This window comes from Hippopotamus amphibius, chromosome 16, assembly GCF_030028045.1.
Source record: "Hippopotamus amphibius kiboko isolate mHipAmp2 chromosome 16, mHipAmp2.hap2, whole genome shotgun sequence".
Lineage (NCBI taxonomy): Eukaryota > Metazoa > Chordata > Mammalia > Artiodactyla > Hippopotamidae > Hippopotamus > Hippopotamus amphibius.
This window is the reverse complement of record NC_080201.1, coordinates 50,073,679-50,089,196: the sequence shown is the minus strand read 5'-3', so window position 1 is coordinate 50,089,196 and position 15,518 is coordinate 50,073,679. Positions and strand designations below refer to the sequence as shown.

The following is a 15,518-nucleotide window of genomic DNA, read 5'->3' as shown; positions in this document are numbered from 1 at the left end:
TTCGGGGTCCGCCGCCACGCCCACCGTCAGCAAGAGCCACAGCCCCACGGCCACCGCGGCTGCGCCTCTCCACCCCATCTCTGCTCCTGCAGGACGCGTCGGACGTCAGGGAGCCCAAGGAGAAGGCCCCGAGTCCAAGCCGCTGCCTGCGGTTAGACTCGCAGAGGGACTGACGCTCAGAGCGTGGGCTCTGGACACACGCAGAGGAACAGACAGGATGGCCCCTGACACCCCCTCCTACCCTTAGCCTCGCTCCCCTCACTCCTCACCAGCAATGTGTCTTTGGTGCCTGGTGCTGCAGCAGGGCCTGCCTTCCAATGTCCTCTGGGTGGTGTCCAGAGTGATGTCCACTTGGGACAGCGGTGCCTGTACCCTCCATGGTGGCTTTTAAGTGGCCAGCTGAGAATGGTGAGCAACCGGGCTTCCCTGTGCAGGGTTAGCTTTCGAATCCTGGAGCTGCCCCCGCACCTCACCTGGAAGCTGCTCTTCCTGCGGGGGCCGCTCTACCGCAACCTGCTGCGCTCGCCCAACCCCGAAGGTGCAGGACGGTGGTCCGCGCGGGGCTGGAGCAGCTCGGAGGCAGCCACATCTCCGTCTTCTTCCCCCAGGCTCGCTCACCTAGACCGCCTGTCTCTTCTTCTTTCCTTGACTATCTACTCTGTTTCTCCGTCTCTGTCTCTGTCTCTGTCTCCCTCCGTCTTTCTATTCCGCTACATCCCTCTCTGTCCCTTTTTCTGTCATTGTGCCTCTCTCTGTCTCCTTGTGCCTCTTTGTCTCACCTGCATCTCTGTCTCTTTCTACATCATGTGTCTCCGTCCATCTCTCCTTGTGTCCCTTTGTCTCACCCCGTATCTCTCCCTCCCTCCCTCTGCCCATATTCTCTTTCTCTCTCTCTCTGTCCCTCTGTCTCTGTCTCACCACAACGCCCTCTTTCTCCGAGCATTGTCCGTCTGCCCCCAGAATATTCTCAGGGCCCTCCCAGGGCCCTGACTCACTCATCCCTGCCAGGCTGGTCTGGTCTGGCAGGCGGGGCACTGATTCCTGCCCCAGCAGCCGAGCCCTGGGGGTAGGGAGTAGCGAGCGTGCGGAAGGGGGGCAGCCTTCAGCCGGCCTGAGGCTCTGCTTCCCTGCGCATTTCAGGCATCAACATTTACGAGCCAGCGCCCCCTACGGGTCCCACCCAGCAACCCCTGGAGACTCTGGGTAAGCGCCTGGGGGCTAGCGGCCGTGCTGGGGGCGGCCCTGGAGAAGGGGCACATTCTAATCCTTTGCTCCTCCACCCGCCAGGCAATTTCCGAGGCTGGCACATTAGGACTGAGAAGCTCCAGCAGGGCCTCAGGTGAGTGGCCGGGACCCGCGGTGATTCCCTGTTGCCGCCTTCCTCACCGTGGGACCTGGAGAAACTGTCTTTGCCTCTCGGAGCCCTAGTCTCCTGCTCTGTAAACAGGGTTGGTCCTAAGAGCATGCCCATAAAACACACACCGTAGGGTCTGGTTGGGACGAGCTTGCACGAAGTAGGTGTTAAATAAATAGCAGTTAATGTTGTTCCTAGGCTCAGCCTCGTTCCCTGGGAGAGGGAGAGTCACCCAGGCCACCAGCCATCTGCCATTAAATCGGGCCCTGCTTCCGCACAGTGGGTGGGATGGTGCAGCTCAGAGGCTCAGAGGCACAGGCACCTGGGTTGGTCGGGATCCCAGTTCTGCCACTTCTTTGCTGCTTGATTTTGACAAGTCACTTCCCGTTGTGAGCTTCGGTTTCCCCGGCTGCAACACGGGGGTCTGGCTGCATCACCCTCAGGGGAGCTCATGGGAACTGAGACTGTGAGGTGCTGAGTGAGCACTCAGTGCCCTTATGCCCTTGACATCACTTCGAGGGTCCGATGATCGGGGTGTCCTGCTTGCCGGGGCCAGGCTGACCTGGGAGAATCAGAGCAGATGGCGGACCCCGCCTCCCCCGTGCCCTCTCTCACAGCTGGACGGTGAAGCAGCAGTGTGTGGACCTTCTGGCCGAGGGCTTGTGGGAGGAGCTGCTCGATGATGAGCAGCCACACATCACGGTCATGGACTGGTACGTGCCTCCGCCCTGCGGGCCTGCCCAGCCGGGTTGCCCACAGGGGCTCCCCAAAGCACAAGCCTCACCCTGCCCTCCCCGAGACCCTCCTGCCACTGCAGGACCCAGCCCTGCCCACCCCTCTGGCCCCTTTTCTCTGAGTCTTTCCGTACTTGAAATGTGCCAGGCCAGAGGCTGTTCCTTCTTCCTTGGATGCTGGCCACCCTCTATTCTCGAGACGAATTCCCCTCTCTCCTTTAGGAGTCAGTACACGTGGCCCCACCAGGAAGCTTCCCCTGACCACTCCCAAGCTGGGTCAGAGCATTATCCTCCAGGGCCCTGCATTTCCCCCATCCCGGCCCTGACCATTCCTGGTTGGCACTGCCTGATGACATGTCCACCTGCCCGGCTGGACCATGAACCCCACGCGGGCAGGGCGTGGGGCTGTCTTGGTCACTGCTGTGTGGCCAGCACCACGCAGCCCCGGTGCACGAGTGGGTGCCAGTGAGTGTGCGTAAAATGGCACCTGAGCCACGGGTTGGGGCTGGGAGGTTGGGGCTGTGGTGGCAGCTGAAGGCCTGGCCCCCACCCCCAGGTATGAGGACAGCCGACTGGATGCATGTGTGTATGAGCTGCACGTCTGGCTGCTGGCAGCTGACCGCCGCACAGTCATCGCCCAGCACCACGTGGCCCCCCAGACCTGTGGGAGAGGCCCCCCCGGCCGCTGGGTCCAGGTGAGACTCCCTACCCCGGCTGCCACCTGTACACATGCTTTCGTGTCCCAAGACCTCACAGAGGGAGGAGAGCAGGGTTTACGGGTCCCTACTAAGAACTTCTTCCTGACCCTGGTGCTGCCCCAGGTGTCCCACATATTCCACCAGTACGGCCCCGGCGTCTGCTTTGTCCACTTCTTGCGCAAGACCAAGAACCAGATGGAGCACGGTGGGCTGCGGCGGACGAGGGTGACCGACTCCTCCGTGTCTGTGCAGTTCAGGGAGTGACTGGCTGGGTCCCGGCCCGTTCTGACCCCTTGTCTTATCCATCCACCCCTTGACACCTCCCTGAGCCCTTAGCATCTTCTTGTTCCTTTATCACTTCTGACATCTTAGCATCTCTCTGACCCCACAGCAGCTCCCTGACCCTTAGAAGTCCCTAACCCTTAGCAGCTCCTTGACCCTTAAGTTCCACCATGTTCCCTGAGCACCTCCCTGCTCCCTTTAGACTTTTGTGACCCCTCAGCTGCTCTTGGATCATGTACTACCTCCTAAGCCCTGTAATCCTGCCTGGCTCTTCGTTTCTCATTTGACATCTTCACACATCTTTGAAGGTCTGACTCTGTGGCAGTTTCCATGAGGGCAGCAGCCACTTCTTCCTGAGCCAGTGCTTGACAGATAGTAGGGGTCAATGCAGCTCTGTTGACTGAATGAATAAATACATGGGCCCAAGGATGTTGACTATTCCATGGTGTTTGCTCCTTAGAACCTCACCAAGGGACTTCCCTGATGGTCCAGTGGTTAAGAGTCTGCACTTCCACTGCAGGGGGCATGGGTTCGATCCCTGGTGGGGGAACTAAGAGACCACATGCGGTGTGACTCGGCCAAAAAAAACCAAAAACAAAACAAGAACTTCACTGAGTTCATTTCCCACCTTCCCACTTGCACATCCTCTAATCCTTGTCCTCCAGTGCCTCCTTTGACCTCTGATCTCCTCACATATCCCCAGTTTATGGCCTCGTAGCATCTCCACTTCCCTCTTCTCCAGTGTCTCTTAACTCTCAGAATCTCCCCGGATTGCCTTCCTCCCTCCAATCCCAAGGTATCATCCCCCCAGAGCTGTCCCCCTACTTCTTCTCCCCTCAAGACCCTTCATTTCTCTTCTCTCACTCCTCCAGAGCCCCCAAACCCAGGTACCCATCAAGGGCCCATATCCTTGGGAGTAGGAAATTGCAAATTCGACTTTTCAAAAGTATGCAAATTAGAACTAAAGTGTTCTCCACGTGTTGGGTAGAGGGGCATTGAAAGCATTTCACAACCTATAAGTCCTGGGCTGTGGCCGGATTACAAAACAGACCCTGGCCCTAGCCTGGGGCAGGGTCTTTGAAGGCTTCCTACTGTCCTGTGCATGCATCCTGAGGGCGTCTGGAGGTCCTGGCAGGCCTGAACAGCTGGAGGCCATTCAAAGAAGGGCTCCGCACCAAAAAGTGTGGGGAGCATTTCAATGCTTAACAATCAGCCAGTGGTACCATTGCATGCCACGCAGATGTCCCGTGGGGGGGGGTGTGCACACCTAAATCCATGTCAGAGTCTGTGGGTGTGTCCCCATCCATGGCATTGTCCCAGGTATGGGCTGACCCAGGCCTGACCACCCTGCTCTCTCCTCCATCCCGACCCGCATCGGCGTGCACTTTGGTCCCAGGTACAAGTAGACGGCAGACAGGGACAAGTTCATGAGGGCTGTATTACAGGGAAGGCGGGGTGGGGGCAGGCAGACAGCTCTCTTCTGGGTCTCGTGCACTTCAGCAGATCCCGCGGACAAGGCCAGGGGAGGGGCTCAGCGCTCTGTGGGGGATGCTGAGGGGCCTCTAGGGTATCAGGAACAACTGCAACAGAATTGCACATTATTACCAGGGGGTGCCAGGGCCTCAGAGATTAAAGGTGGGAGGGGTTCTAGAAGCCTGAGATGGGGTTGGGGGCTGGGGTTGGACTCCAAGTTCGGGAGCTAGGCATCTTGGGCTGGGAGTTTGGGGCTGGGGGCTCTTCGAGTTCTTGGGGATAGAGGAGCACTTGGGGTGGTTTTAGAGGGTGCCCTGGCTAGATTTAGGGCCCCTGGGTCTCTGAGCTTGGATATGTGGGTCCAGGGTGGGCTCAAGGGCCTCCAAAGTTGAGTCTGGGGGCTTCAGAACCTTAACCGGGGCTCTGGAAGTGGTTTCTGGAGCCAAGGCTGATCTAGAGGGTCTAGGAGGGTGGAGTGTGAGGGCTAGTTAGGGTATTCCTAGAATTAGGTCTGCAGTCTTGAGGTCTGGGCCAGGGTTAGAATCTGGGAGCCCCAGAGCTGGGTCTGAGCACTCTGGGATCTGATGATCTAGGGTGTAGGGGAGGACTGGCTTTGGTTCTGGGCCCTTCAAGGAAAAGGGTTGGTGGCTCCCCATCCCCAAGCTAGGCTTTGGGGACCCCAGAGTTAGCCTGCCTCCCCTGGAGAGTGCAGCCGTGGGTGGGTAGGCAGGTGGGGGATTCAAGAAGGTTGGAGAGGGCCCTCCCAGAATGGAGGCTGGGTTACTGGGTTAGTTTCTGAGTCTGGGAATCCCAGAGTTGGGTCTGGGAGATTCAAGGCACATGGGCTTGGGGCGGGGGTGGGGGGGTGGTGAGAGAGGAGAAGGGGGACCTCCGGGACAGGTTCTAAGGCGGGCGGTACCTGCAGTAGAGCGCGGAGATGGAGTTGGACCAGTCCCCGAAGATGCCGCGCCGGTACTCTTCCAGGCGCGGGTAGGTGCCGGCAGAGAATTTGCGCGTCTCGCCGGACTTGCCGCGAGTGGACCACACAGTGAGCTGGCAGCGCTGGGCCACCACGATCGACGAGATGGTGTTCGACCAGTCAGAGGGCAGGTAGGGCAGGTCGGCGCCCGGCTCCACCGACAGCACGGCGCCGCCGCAGCAGTTCTCATAGTAGGGGTCGCTCTTGTCGTAGAGCTTGGCGCAAGTGCGGGTCCCGTCGTCGTTCTTGAGGTCGGCGGGCTCCGGGCAGGCGCCTCGGACGCCAGGGACGGCCACCAGGGCCAGGGCCAGCAGCAGTGGGCGCAGCGGGGACATGGTGACACCGCGGGGCCGCGCGCCCGCGCCCATTTATGCTCCTGACCCGTGGGAAGGGAAAAGCTGCGAGATAAGGACTTGGGGAGGGAAGGGGAGGGCGCCCGGGAGCACGGAGACTTCCCAACCTAGGTCGGAAACCCACAACAGATGAACACAAGACGGACTTATTGGTAGGAAACTCAGCCGCTTAAGATTTAATGTGGCAAATGAGCGGACCAGTGGCTTGTAACACAGCGGGTAACACAGGGTTCATAGTTACAGGGAGGAGGAGCTCTTAGAAACTGACAAGGAATGGACAACCCCCTTCCAACACAGAGAGGCCCAAAGAGGGGGAGGGGAGCTAGGCCTTGGCACTGGGCAGGCCCTTGGGAATGGAGAAGCTGGCCATAAGGAGAGAGAGACCCTGGAGGGGGAGGGAAAGGGGGGAGGGAGGAGATGAGGAGGGAGACCCCCCACCTCCCCAGGAGCAGATCTTGCTAACCCAAGCTGAGATATTCCATAGACATATTTGCATAAGAAAAACCATTGCAAGGCAATGTACAAAAGCCTTGGGGAAATTTTTACAACACTTGGGACAGCATAAAATGTAGTAGCTATAATATATAAAGAGAGCTTACAAATTGACAAGAAAATATCAAACAACCACACCGCACCCCCACCCCAGCATCCCACTCTAAGAAGGACAAGCCAAGGAGGGGGAGAGGGAAGGAGGAAGAGACCGGCCCCCACCCCCACCCCTACCCCACGGTGCAGCATTCCCACTCCCAAGGAGCTAGGAAATTTTCTTAACCAAGATTGGAAATCTTGCATCTATAAAAGAAACAAAGGACCTGTTGAACTGTGTAAAACTTAAACCTTTTGAAGAGCAACAAACAAACAAAACCCTAATCTGGGGAAAAATAGACAAGTTTTGGAACATGAGTGCTTACTAGTCAGCAAGCTGAACTGGCACAAGCCAAAGAGAAAATTAAGGAGCCACACAGGAAGGTTAGGGAGGCTGGGACCTCAGGGAGAGACAGGGCCCCTGGCATCTGGGAGTCTGGTCAAGGCCCTTCAGAGGCTCTTTGGAATGCCTGGCCTCCCGCCAGACAGGAACAGGGTCAGGTGTGTGAATGAGCTGATCAGACAGACAGTGCTTCAAGTCTGTGGCTCTGTGGGTGAGTCCAAGTCTGGGCCTCAGTTTCCTTGTCTGTAAAATGGGTGGTATTTCTTCCTACACTGTAGGATTGTTGTGAAGATTACAAGGAATAATAAGAAGTATGCGGTGAAAGGAACAGCCTATGGAGCCAGGCTCCTGGAGCCAGAGCCCAGCTCCTCCACGAGCTTTTGCACACGATTCCACTTCAGGGCCTCACGGAGACAAGGATGGCAACCACCTCAGCATGCTGCTATAAGGAGTAAAGGAATTATTGCACATAACAGCCCTTAGAGTAGGGCCCTTGCTAAATGCCATTTGAGCATTTGCCATAGTCTTATTGTGAAAGCCTTTAGCACAGTGCCTGGCACACGATGAAAGCTCAATAAACGTACACCAGCACAACACGACACCAGCAATAATCTGCTGTTATGCATGGTCACTCAGCTAACCTTTCTCCCTCCTGGTTCCCCAGATGCTGTCTTCAGCCTTGACCATGGCAATGCACTGGTTGAGAGCCAAAGGCTGGAAACACTTGGCCCTAAGTTCAAATTTTGACTCTGTCACCTTGCTGAGTGCCCTTGGGCAAGTGAACTCACCTCTCTGAACTTTTCTTCCTACCTTCGATAGGATAATAGAAAATGATAATAGAAATAGAAAATGATAATTAAAAATTACTGTGTAATTTATAACTAATAGAATATTATTCAAAAACATTAGGAACAATTCACATAATTATTTGTAAATATATGAATACTTGATTGTGATACTGAATAAATACAACAGTATAAATATAAATATATTCATATAAATAAAGGACAGTATAAATATAATATAAAAACAGTATAAATATAAAGCATGAAGTACAGTGCCTGGCACATGGTATATGCACAATTAACAGGAGCTATTAGAATTTTGGTGTTTTTTTTGGCCATGCCAAGCGGCATGCAGAATCTTAGCTCCCTGAACCCGGATTGAACCCATACCCCCTGCAGTGGACGTGCGGAGTATTAACCACTGGACCACCAGGGAAGTCCCTAGAACTATTCTTATAATGATTCTGAGACCCTGGAACCTGGCCTGGCCCTGCCCCAGACCAAACCTGGATCCTGCTCCCTGCTTTCTTCTCAAGACTGTCAAATCTAATCTCCAGCTGCTAACTTCCCAGCGGGCCTCCTTAACCTCAGGGACGCAGAGTCCCCACCCTCCCAGCTCTGCAAGGGTCACTGGACTTGGGGATGGACACAGTCACCTAGAGCCCCAGCCACTCAGGAGGGCCATGAGCTTCAGACGCAGAGAACAACATGGAATGGTGGGGAGACCCTGACAGGCAGGCAGGAATGCAGGACCCACTGGGCCACAGCACACGGCCAGCATCAGAGAGAACCCACGGAGACCCAGAGCACGGGCTCAGCATCCCCAATCCAAGGACACATACATGGGTGCGGGGGGTGGGTAGGGACACCCCTTCACACAGTTAGCCAGTGATGGTCACTGATTCTCACTGGCGGATCCTAGAGGATTACGTGCATCAAGTATAGACACATGCTTGATACACAGTGCCAGAGAAACACGGTCCCAATGTCCCGCCAACAGAATCACATGCCCACATCACTGACAGAGCCCCAGTTCTCAATCACTCCCACCCTAAGCCCCATGAAGGCTCAGAATTGCCAGAATCCATGCACACATCAACATGCATATGTGAGCACCGACCAGGCATCTTCCTCCAGAAAATTTCCTCACAGTTAATAGCACATACTGGACAAATAGTAGAAAAATAAACATCTCCTTATTGCAATGTTTTTTCTTCAAATGGAAGAATGTCCTGCCCTTGAGAAACCCATGAGCCCTAAAGAAAGTTAGATGATAAATCAATAATTCGAACACAATGTGAAGAGTGCTATTACAGGGGCATTGCAAAGGACTCTGGGAATGCAGTGGCAAGAACAGCAGGTTTTTTATTTTTTTATTTTTATTTTTATTATTTTTTTTTTGGAATATAATTGCTTTTCACCTTTGTACCAGTTTTTGAGGTACACCAAGGTCAACATCCACCGATGTATTTTGATTTGTACAATACGGAAAAAAAATCCCCCTTTTAGATCTCACACCTTGATTTGACATTTTTCATCAGACTATAAAAAAAGGAGGCGGGTATACATGTGAAAGTGCCACTGGAAGAAAAAAGAAAGTTTGGGTCTCAATCAGGGTAGAACCTGAACATAAATAACATTATAAGTGACACATAATTTCAGTGAAAATGCTAAGTCTGTTGCATACATACAGGAAAATATTCAGATCAGTACTTAAATTTACGGTGGATCATTGGAATGAATTACACTTCTGTAATGACAGGTCACTGACAGGGATCATTTCTATATAATTCTCAAGAGCTAACACGACCCTCCAAAGCAGTCCTGGCTCTGTGGTTTGGAAACGGTCATTCTCAAAGCATGGTCTCTGGACCAACAGCATCAGCATCCCATGAGAACTAGTAAGAAATGCAGGTTCTCAGCCCCACTCCAGTTCTATGAATCAGAAACTCTAAGGGTGGGGCCCAACAGTCTGAGTTTTACCTGTTTTTTTTTAATTTGTTTTATTTGTGTTTGTGTTTTCATTTTTGTTTGGCCGTGAGGCTTGCAGGATCTTAGCCTCCTAGCATCTTGCCTTCCTCCCAGGGATTGACCCTGTGCCCTCCACAGTAAAAGCATGGAGTCCTAAGCACTGAACCACCAGGGAATTCCCAACAGTCTGAGTTTTAAATGACTTGCTGGTGACTTGATGTTGGAGTTTGAGAACCACTGGGTTAGGGCTTTCGTCTTCTAAGATGTATATGTCGCTTCTTTATTCACATCTAGAATTTTCTGTATTGATGTTCAATTTGCTCAGCTCCTGTAAAGTTTATTTCATATAATTTTCCAAACAAATACAAGAAAATTCCATTAGCAATAGAAACAGGAACATCTCTTGGGGTCCATGATAGAGCCTCATAAGACAGTGCCTGGAACTCAAATGCCTGGAATGCACTTGAAGCTTCTCCAACGCAGACGAAAAGTCAGTCATCCCGACTTCAGGACGTGGCTGAAGACCATTTTCTCAGCCACACCTGCTCCAGCTGAGGCCCCTATCTGGAAGGCCCCCTTGTGCTCTAGGCCAGAGCTACTCAGCCTTCACTGTGCCTGCCGCAAATTACTTGAGGGGTGAGGTCGGCTGAGGAGGGTCCTGTTAAGATACTGATCCTGATTCAACAGGTCTGGGGTAGGATTTCGGTTCTGCATTTCCTACCAGCTCCCAAGTGATGCCAGGCTGCTGGGGCCCATTGAGCAAGGCCGACACTCCCACCTGAGACAGATATAGCAAGAACACAGCTCCAAGTAGGCAACCTGCCACCAGGAGGGCGTGGCAGGAATTTAGAGGTGATCAAGGCTGGGAAGTGGGCGGGGGGGGGGGGAGGTTACCGCAGGGGCGTGGTTGAAACTGAAACAGAAAATCAAATATTTCAGAAGGAAGCCTGTGGAGGAAGGAGAGTCTGATCTCCAAAGGGCTGCACCAGCTTTGACCCCAGAGCCCCTTGCAGGTGGGTGGTGGCAACCCTAGACTAAATCCGGAGAGGGGGGCGGAGTTTCGCGAGCTGCGGTCCGGGTTGGGGAGGCGGGGCGCACTCGCCAGGTGGCGCCAAAGCACAGGGATTCGCGTAGCGGGAGGGGGCGTGCTGGAGCCTCAGGTTCAAATCCCGACTCCGCCAATTACCTTGCAGCCGGAAACTTGGGAAGATAGTCTCTGGAAACTTTGGTTTCCTCATGTGTGACGTGGAGACAATACACACAAAAGCTAGGTACCTCTTCTAGTTTTGAGACTTGTAAGGAACGTTTCCTTTTTATTGTATTTTATTTTTTATACAATTTTAAAGGTTACACTAATTTACAGTTATTATGAAATATTGGCTATATACCCCGTGTTGTACAATACATGCTTGCAGACTACTTTACACCTCCCACTCTCCCTCTCCTGTATTGCCCCTCCCCACTGGTAACCACTAGTTTGTTTTCTATATTTGTGTCTGCTTTTCCTTTCCTTTTCCTACCCCCCCCACCCCCGCCCCCATGGCCTTGCAGACCTTAATTGCCCCGCCAGGAACTGAACCCAGGCCACAGCAGTGAAAGCGCTGAGTCCTAACCACTGGACTGCCAGGGAATTCCCTGCTTCTTATTTGTTACACTCACTAGTTTGTTGTACTTTTTAGATTCCATGTATAACTGAGCCCATACAGTATTTGTCTTTCTCTGTCTGACTTATTTCCTTTAGCATAATACCCTCTAGGTGCACCCATGTTGCTGCAAATGGCCAAATTTCAGAAGGTTTCCTTTTTTGTTGTTTATATCGGTCTTTGGTACATTCTCTCTCTTTTTTCTTCTCTTTTCCAGCTTTGTTGAGATAGAATTGACCTATAGTATGGTATATGTTTAAAGTGTACAACATAATGATATATGCCTGTATTGCGAAATGATTACCGCAGTAGGTTTAGTTAACATCCATCCCCTTGAATAATTGCATTTTTTTCCCTGTGGTAAGAACTTTTAAGAGTCCTCCTTAGCAACTTTCAAATATACAACACAGTATTGTTAACTATAGTCACCATGCTGTGGGTTACATACCCAGGACTCATCTATCTTGTAACTAGAAATGTGTACATTTTGACCACCTTCATCCACCCACCAATCTGTTCTCTGTTTCTGTGGCTTCAGTTTTTCCTTTGATTTTCGCTTTGTTGTTTTAGATTCCGCATATAAGCAAAGCCATGCAATATTTGTTTTTCTCTGTCTGACTTACTTCACTTAGCATAATGCCATCCATGCTGTCACAAATTGCAAGATTTCCTTTTTGTTTTTAATGGCTGAATTTTTTTTCCATTGGTTTTGAGATATAACTGCAACAGTTTTATTAGCCTTTTCAAATTACTAGCCATAACCAAAATTTAGCTTTGTAGATCCTGTCTATTGTATATTTGGGTTTTTTATTTAATTTGATCTTCTCTCCTTAGTAATAATAAATAGCATTAGTGTCTATTGTGTGTTTGGCTTTTATCCTTTTTTTGAGTGTATCGTGGTGTTCTTATCCTAACACTTTAGATTGATGTTTAGCTTGCTATTTTCAGTCTTTTTTTTCTTTTCCCACATTTGTATTTAAGGCTTGCTACTACCTTTGTGGGACTGTTGTGAGGCTTACATAAGAGATAATAAGTGTCGTGTGCTGAGATTGTGTCAGGCACAGGAAAATGCTCAGTATGTTAACTATTAATGTTGGTGTTGGGTTGTTGTTTTTCCTCCCTCCCTCCCACCCCCCCTTTCCTACTTCCTTCCTTCCTTTGATGTTGATTTTCGTTATTATGATTATTAATGAAGGGCCTTAAAAACAGAGAAAGATTCAGAGGAAGAAGCCTGCATCAGTTACGTATTAGTGTACTATTGCTGCCATAACAAATGATTAAAAACTTAGTAGTTTAAAACAGCACAGATTTTGGGACTTCCCTGGTGGTCCAGTGGTTAAGAATCCACGTTCCAGTGCAGGAGACACGGCTTTGACCCCTGGTCCAGGAAGATCCCACATGCCGCGGGGCAACTAAGCCCACATGCTGCAAGTACTGAGCCCGCATGCCCTGGAGCCTGCGTGCCACAACTAGAGAGAAGCCACGTGCCACAATTACTGAGCCTGCATGCCACAACAAAGAACTCATGTGCCACAACAAAGACCTAATACAAATTAAATATATATATATATATATATATATATATATATGGGGGGGAGGAGTTCCCTGATGGTGAAATGGTTAAGAATCCACCTGCCAATGCAAGGGACATGGGTTCAATCCCTGGTCCAGGAAGATCCCACATGCCACGAACAACAAAGCCCATGCACCACAATGACTGAGCCTGAACTCTAGAGTCCACGAACCACAGCTACTGAGCCCATGTGCCACAACTACTGAAGCCTGTGAGCCTAGAGCCTGTGCCCTACAATAAGAGAAGCCACCTCAATGAGAAGCCTGCCCACTACAAAGAAGAGTAGCCCCCGCTCGCCACAACTAGAGAAAGCCCACGCACAACAACAAAGACCCAACACAGCCATAAGTAAATAAATAAATCTTTTTAAAAAATGGGCATAAGATTTGAATAGATATCTTATAAAAGGCAAACAAACACGGATTTATACTCTGACAGAACAGAAGATCAGAAGGAGGTCAGAAGTCTACAGTGGATCTCATTGGGCTGCCATCAAGGTGTTGGCAGGGCTGCCTTCCTTCTGGAGGCTCTAGGGGACAATCTATTTCCTTCCATTTTTAGTTTCTAGAGGCTGCCTACGTTCCTTAGCTTGTGAGCCCTCCTTCTTCAAAGTCAGCAACACAGCATCTTCACATCTCTCTCTGACTTGGCCTCCCCTTCTGCTCCTCTTCCACAGTAAAGGATCTTTGTGATCACATTGGACTCACCCAGACAATGCAGGATAATGTCCTTATTTTGTCAGCTGATTCACAGCTTTTATTCCATCTACCACCTTATCGTCCCCTTGCCAAGTAATATAACATATTCACGGGGACTGGGGATTGGGACGGGGCACCTTTGGGGGGCCATTATTCTGTCTCTTACAAACGAGTAAAAGACAAAAGATTTACACGATCTGAAGAGAAACCAGAGGATTGTCTCTTACAAAAAGAGTGTTTGATTTTACTGCAGATGAGGAGTACCCTTCTCTCCTATAGGAAGAGAAGTGTCGCCCAAGCTGTCTGGGGCTCCAGTGTCAGACTGCCTGGGGCTCCAACAGTGTGAGAGCCCAAGCTCCTTCTATACATACATATTGTTGCTCCATTGTCAACATGTGGCTTCCTCTTCATGGTCCAAGACCACTGCTTGAACTCCATCCTTTGCATCCAGACCCAGACAATAGATGGAGAACACGAGGGAGGGAAGAAGAAGAGCATGCCCCACCCTTGCAGAGCTCTTTCCAGAAGTGACATATAATATACCTGTCAACACCTGCTGTCACAACTTAGTTACAGGTGAGCACAGGATGCCATCAGAAGCTGAGACGTGCCTCAGGTGAGCCACGTGCCTGGTGAGAGATCAAGCATCCTGTTAATGAAGAAATAATGGATATTGAAGCATGATCACAAAGTTTGGGTACAAAGGCAGGTTGAGGGATGACCAGAGAGAGAGTCAGATAGGATGTCGACCTTCTTGCGGGGGTGGGGGGGAGCGCAGGTGGCAGGGTGTGGAGGAGGGAATTCAGCCTTTCCACAAGCTGAGTACAGTAGAGAGAAGGCTGACTGTGGTAGGCTGATTGATAATGGCCTCCACAGATATCCAGGTCCTAACCTGGGAATGTGACTTTTTTTTTTTTGGCAAAAGAACCGTTGCAGATGTAATGAAGTTAAGGATCTTGCGATGGGGAGATTGTCCTGAATTACCTGGGTGAACCCTAAATGGAGACATGTGTCCTTATAAGAGGGAGTTTTGACTACAGAGAAGAAGGAGATGTGAGTGTGGAAGCAGAGATTGGGGTGATGTTCTCTGAAGCTAGAGGAAGGGGCCACAAGCCCCGGGATACAGGTGGTCACTAGAAGTTGGAAAAGGCAAGGAATCGAATTCTCCCCTGGATCCTCCCTAAGGAATCAGGCCTGCTGACACCTTGATTTTAGCCCTCTGAGACTCATTTTGATGCAAATGGCCAATAAACACGTGAAAACATTTTCACTAACCATTAGGGAAATGCAAATCCATTCCATTTCTTTCTTAGATGGACGGCTTCATTTTTCTTCCACATATATATCATTATTTTGTTTATTGGTTCATTGGTCAAAGGACACTTACTGTGAGTGAGATGAAGCCAGGAGAGTGCTCTGGGCAGGGAAAGGGCCTGACCTGACTCAGGTGTTCACAGAGTCCCTCTGGCTGCTTGTGGGGACCAGACTGGGGGCTCAGGGCAGGACCAGAGAGCACAGGGAAGAGGCTGCTGCCATGGTCCAGCTGGGGGAGGGTGAACAGGAGCAGGGTGGGGACAGTGAGGGAGTGAGCAGTGGTCCAACGCAGCATATTTTTACAAGAGCATCAACTGGAAATGACAAAAAGAGAGGAGCCAAGGATGATTCCAAAGTCTGGGGATCTGGAAAGACAGAGCTTGCATTTAGTAAGATGAGAAAGATTATAAAAGGAGCAGATTTAGGGTGGGGAAGAGCAGGAGTTACATTTCTGTCATGATAAGTTTAAGAAGCCCATTAGACATCCAGATGAAGTTGGTCAGTAGTTTGAGGTATAAGCCTGGAGTTCAGGAGTGAGGTCTGAAGAGCTGAGTTTCAGAGGTATAGCTGTCAGTGTGTGCTGTGTAATAAACCACTGCAAAAATTTCAGTAACACAATAACCACTTACTTAGCTCAGCCATCTGTAGATGAGCTGGGGATGGGTCTGCTGATCTCTGGGGCTGGGTGATGCAGGTCAGGTTCAGCTGGTTGGCTCAGATTCAAACTGAGGGT

General features: G+C 51.0%; 2 protein-coding genes across 2 annotated transcripts; one reads left to right on the top strand and one right to left on the bottom strand.

The window, feature by feature from the left end:
• Positions 1-405: 405 nt before the first annotated feature.
• Positions 406-3,936, top strand: LOC130838085 (F-box only protein 50-like). The gene is made up of 5 exons (XM_057710858.1): positions 406-538; positions 1,141-1,203; positions 1,288-1,339; positions 1,972-2,067; positions 2,645-3,936. The coding sequence occupies exons 1-5, from the start codon at positions 406-408 to the stop codon at positions 3,048-3,050; spliced, it is 750 nt and encodes a 249-aa protein (XP_057566841.1). The 3' UTR covers positions 3,051-3,936.
• A 1,508-nt stretch (positions 3,937-5,444) lies between these two features.
• On the bottom strand, positions 5,445-5,855 carry LOC130838084 (syncollin-like). Its single transcript, XM_057710857.1, has one exon. The coding sequence runs from the start codon at positions 5,853-5,855 to the stop codon at positions 5,445-5,447; it is 411 nt and encodes a 136-aa protein (XP_057566840.1).
• Positions 5,856-15,518: the final 9,663 nt, after the last annotated feature.

What these genes read in the sequence shown, in the direction of transcription:
- LOC130838085 (XM_057710858.1), top strand. Translation starts at nt 406, where the DNA reads ATGGTGAGCAACCGGGCTTCCCTGTGCAGGGTTAGCTTTCGAATCCTG. An exon ending in GCGCTCGCCCAACCCCGAAG is followed by an intron (nt 539 to 1,140) that starts GTGCAGGACGGT and finishes TGCGCATTTCAG; the next exon opens with GCATCAACATTTACGAGCCA. An exon ending in GCAACCCCTGGAGACTCTGG is followed by an intron (nt 1,204 to 1,287) that starts GTAAGCGCCTGG and finishes TCCACCCGCCAG; the next exon opens with GCAATTTCCGAGGCTGGCAC.
- LOC130838084 (XM_057710857.1), bottom strand. Translation starts at nt 5,855, where the DNA reads ATGTCCCCGCTGCGCCCACTGCTGCTGGCCCTGGCCCTGGTGGCCGTC.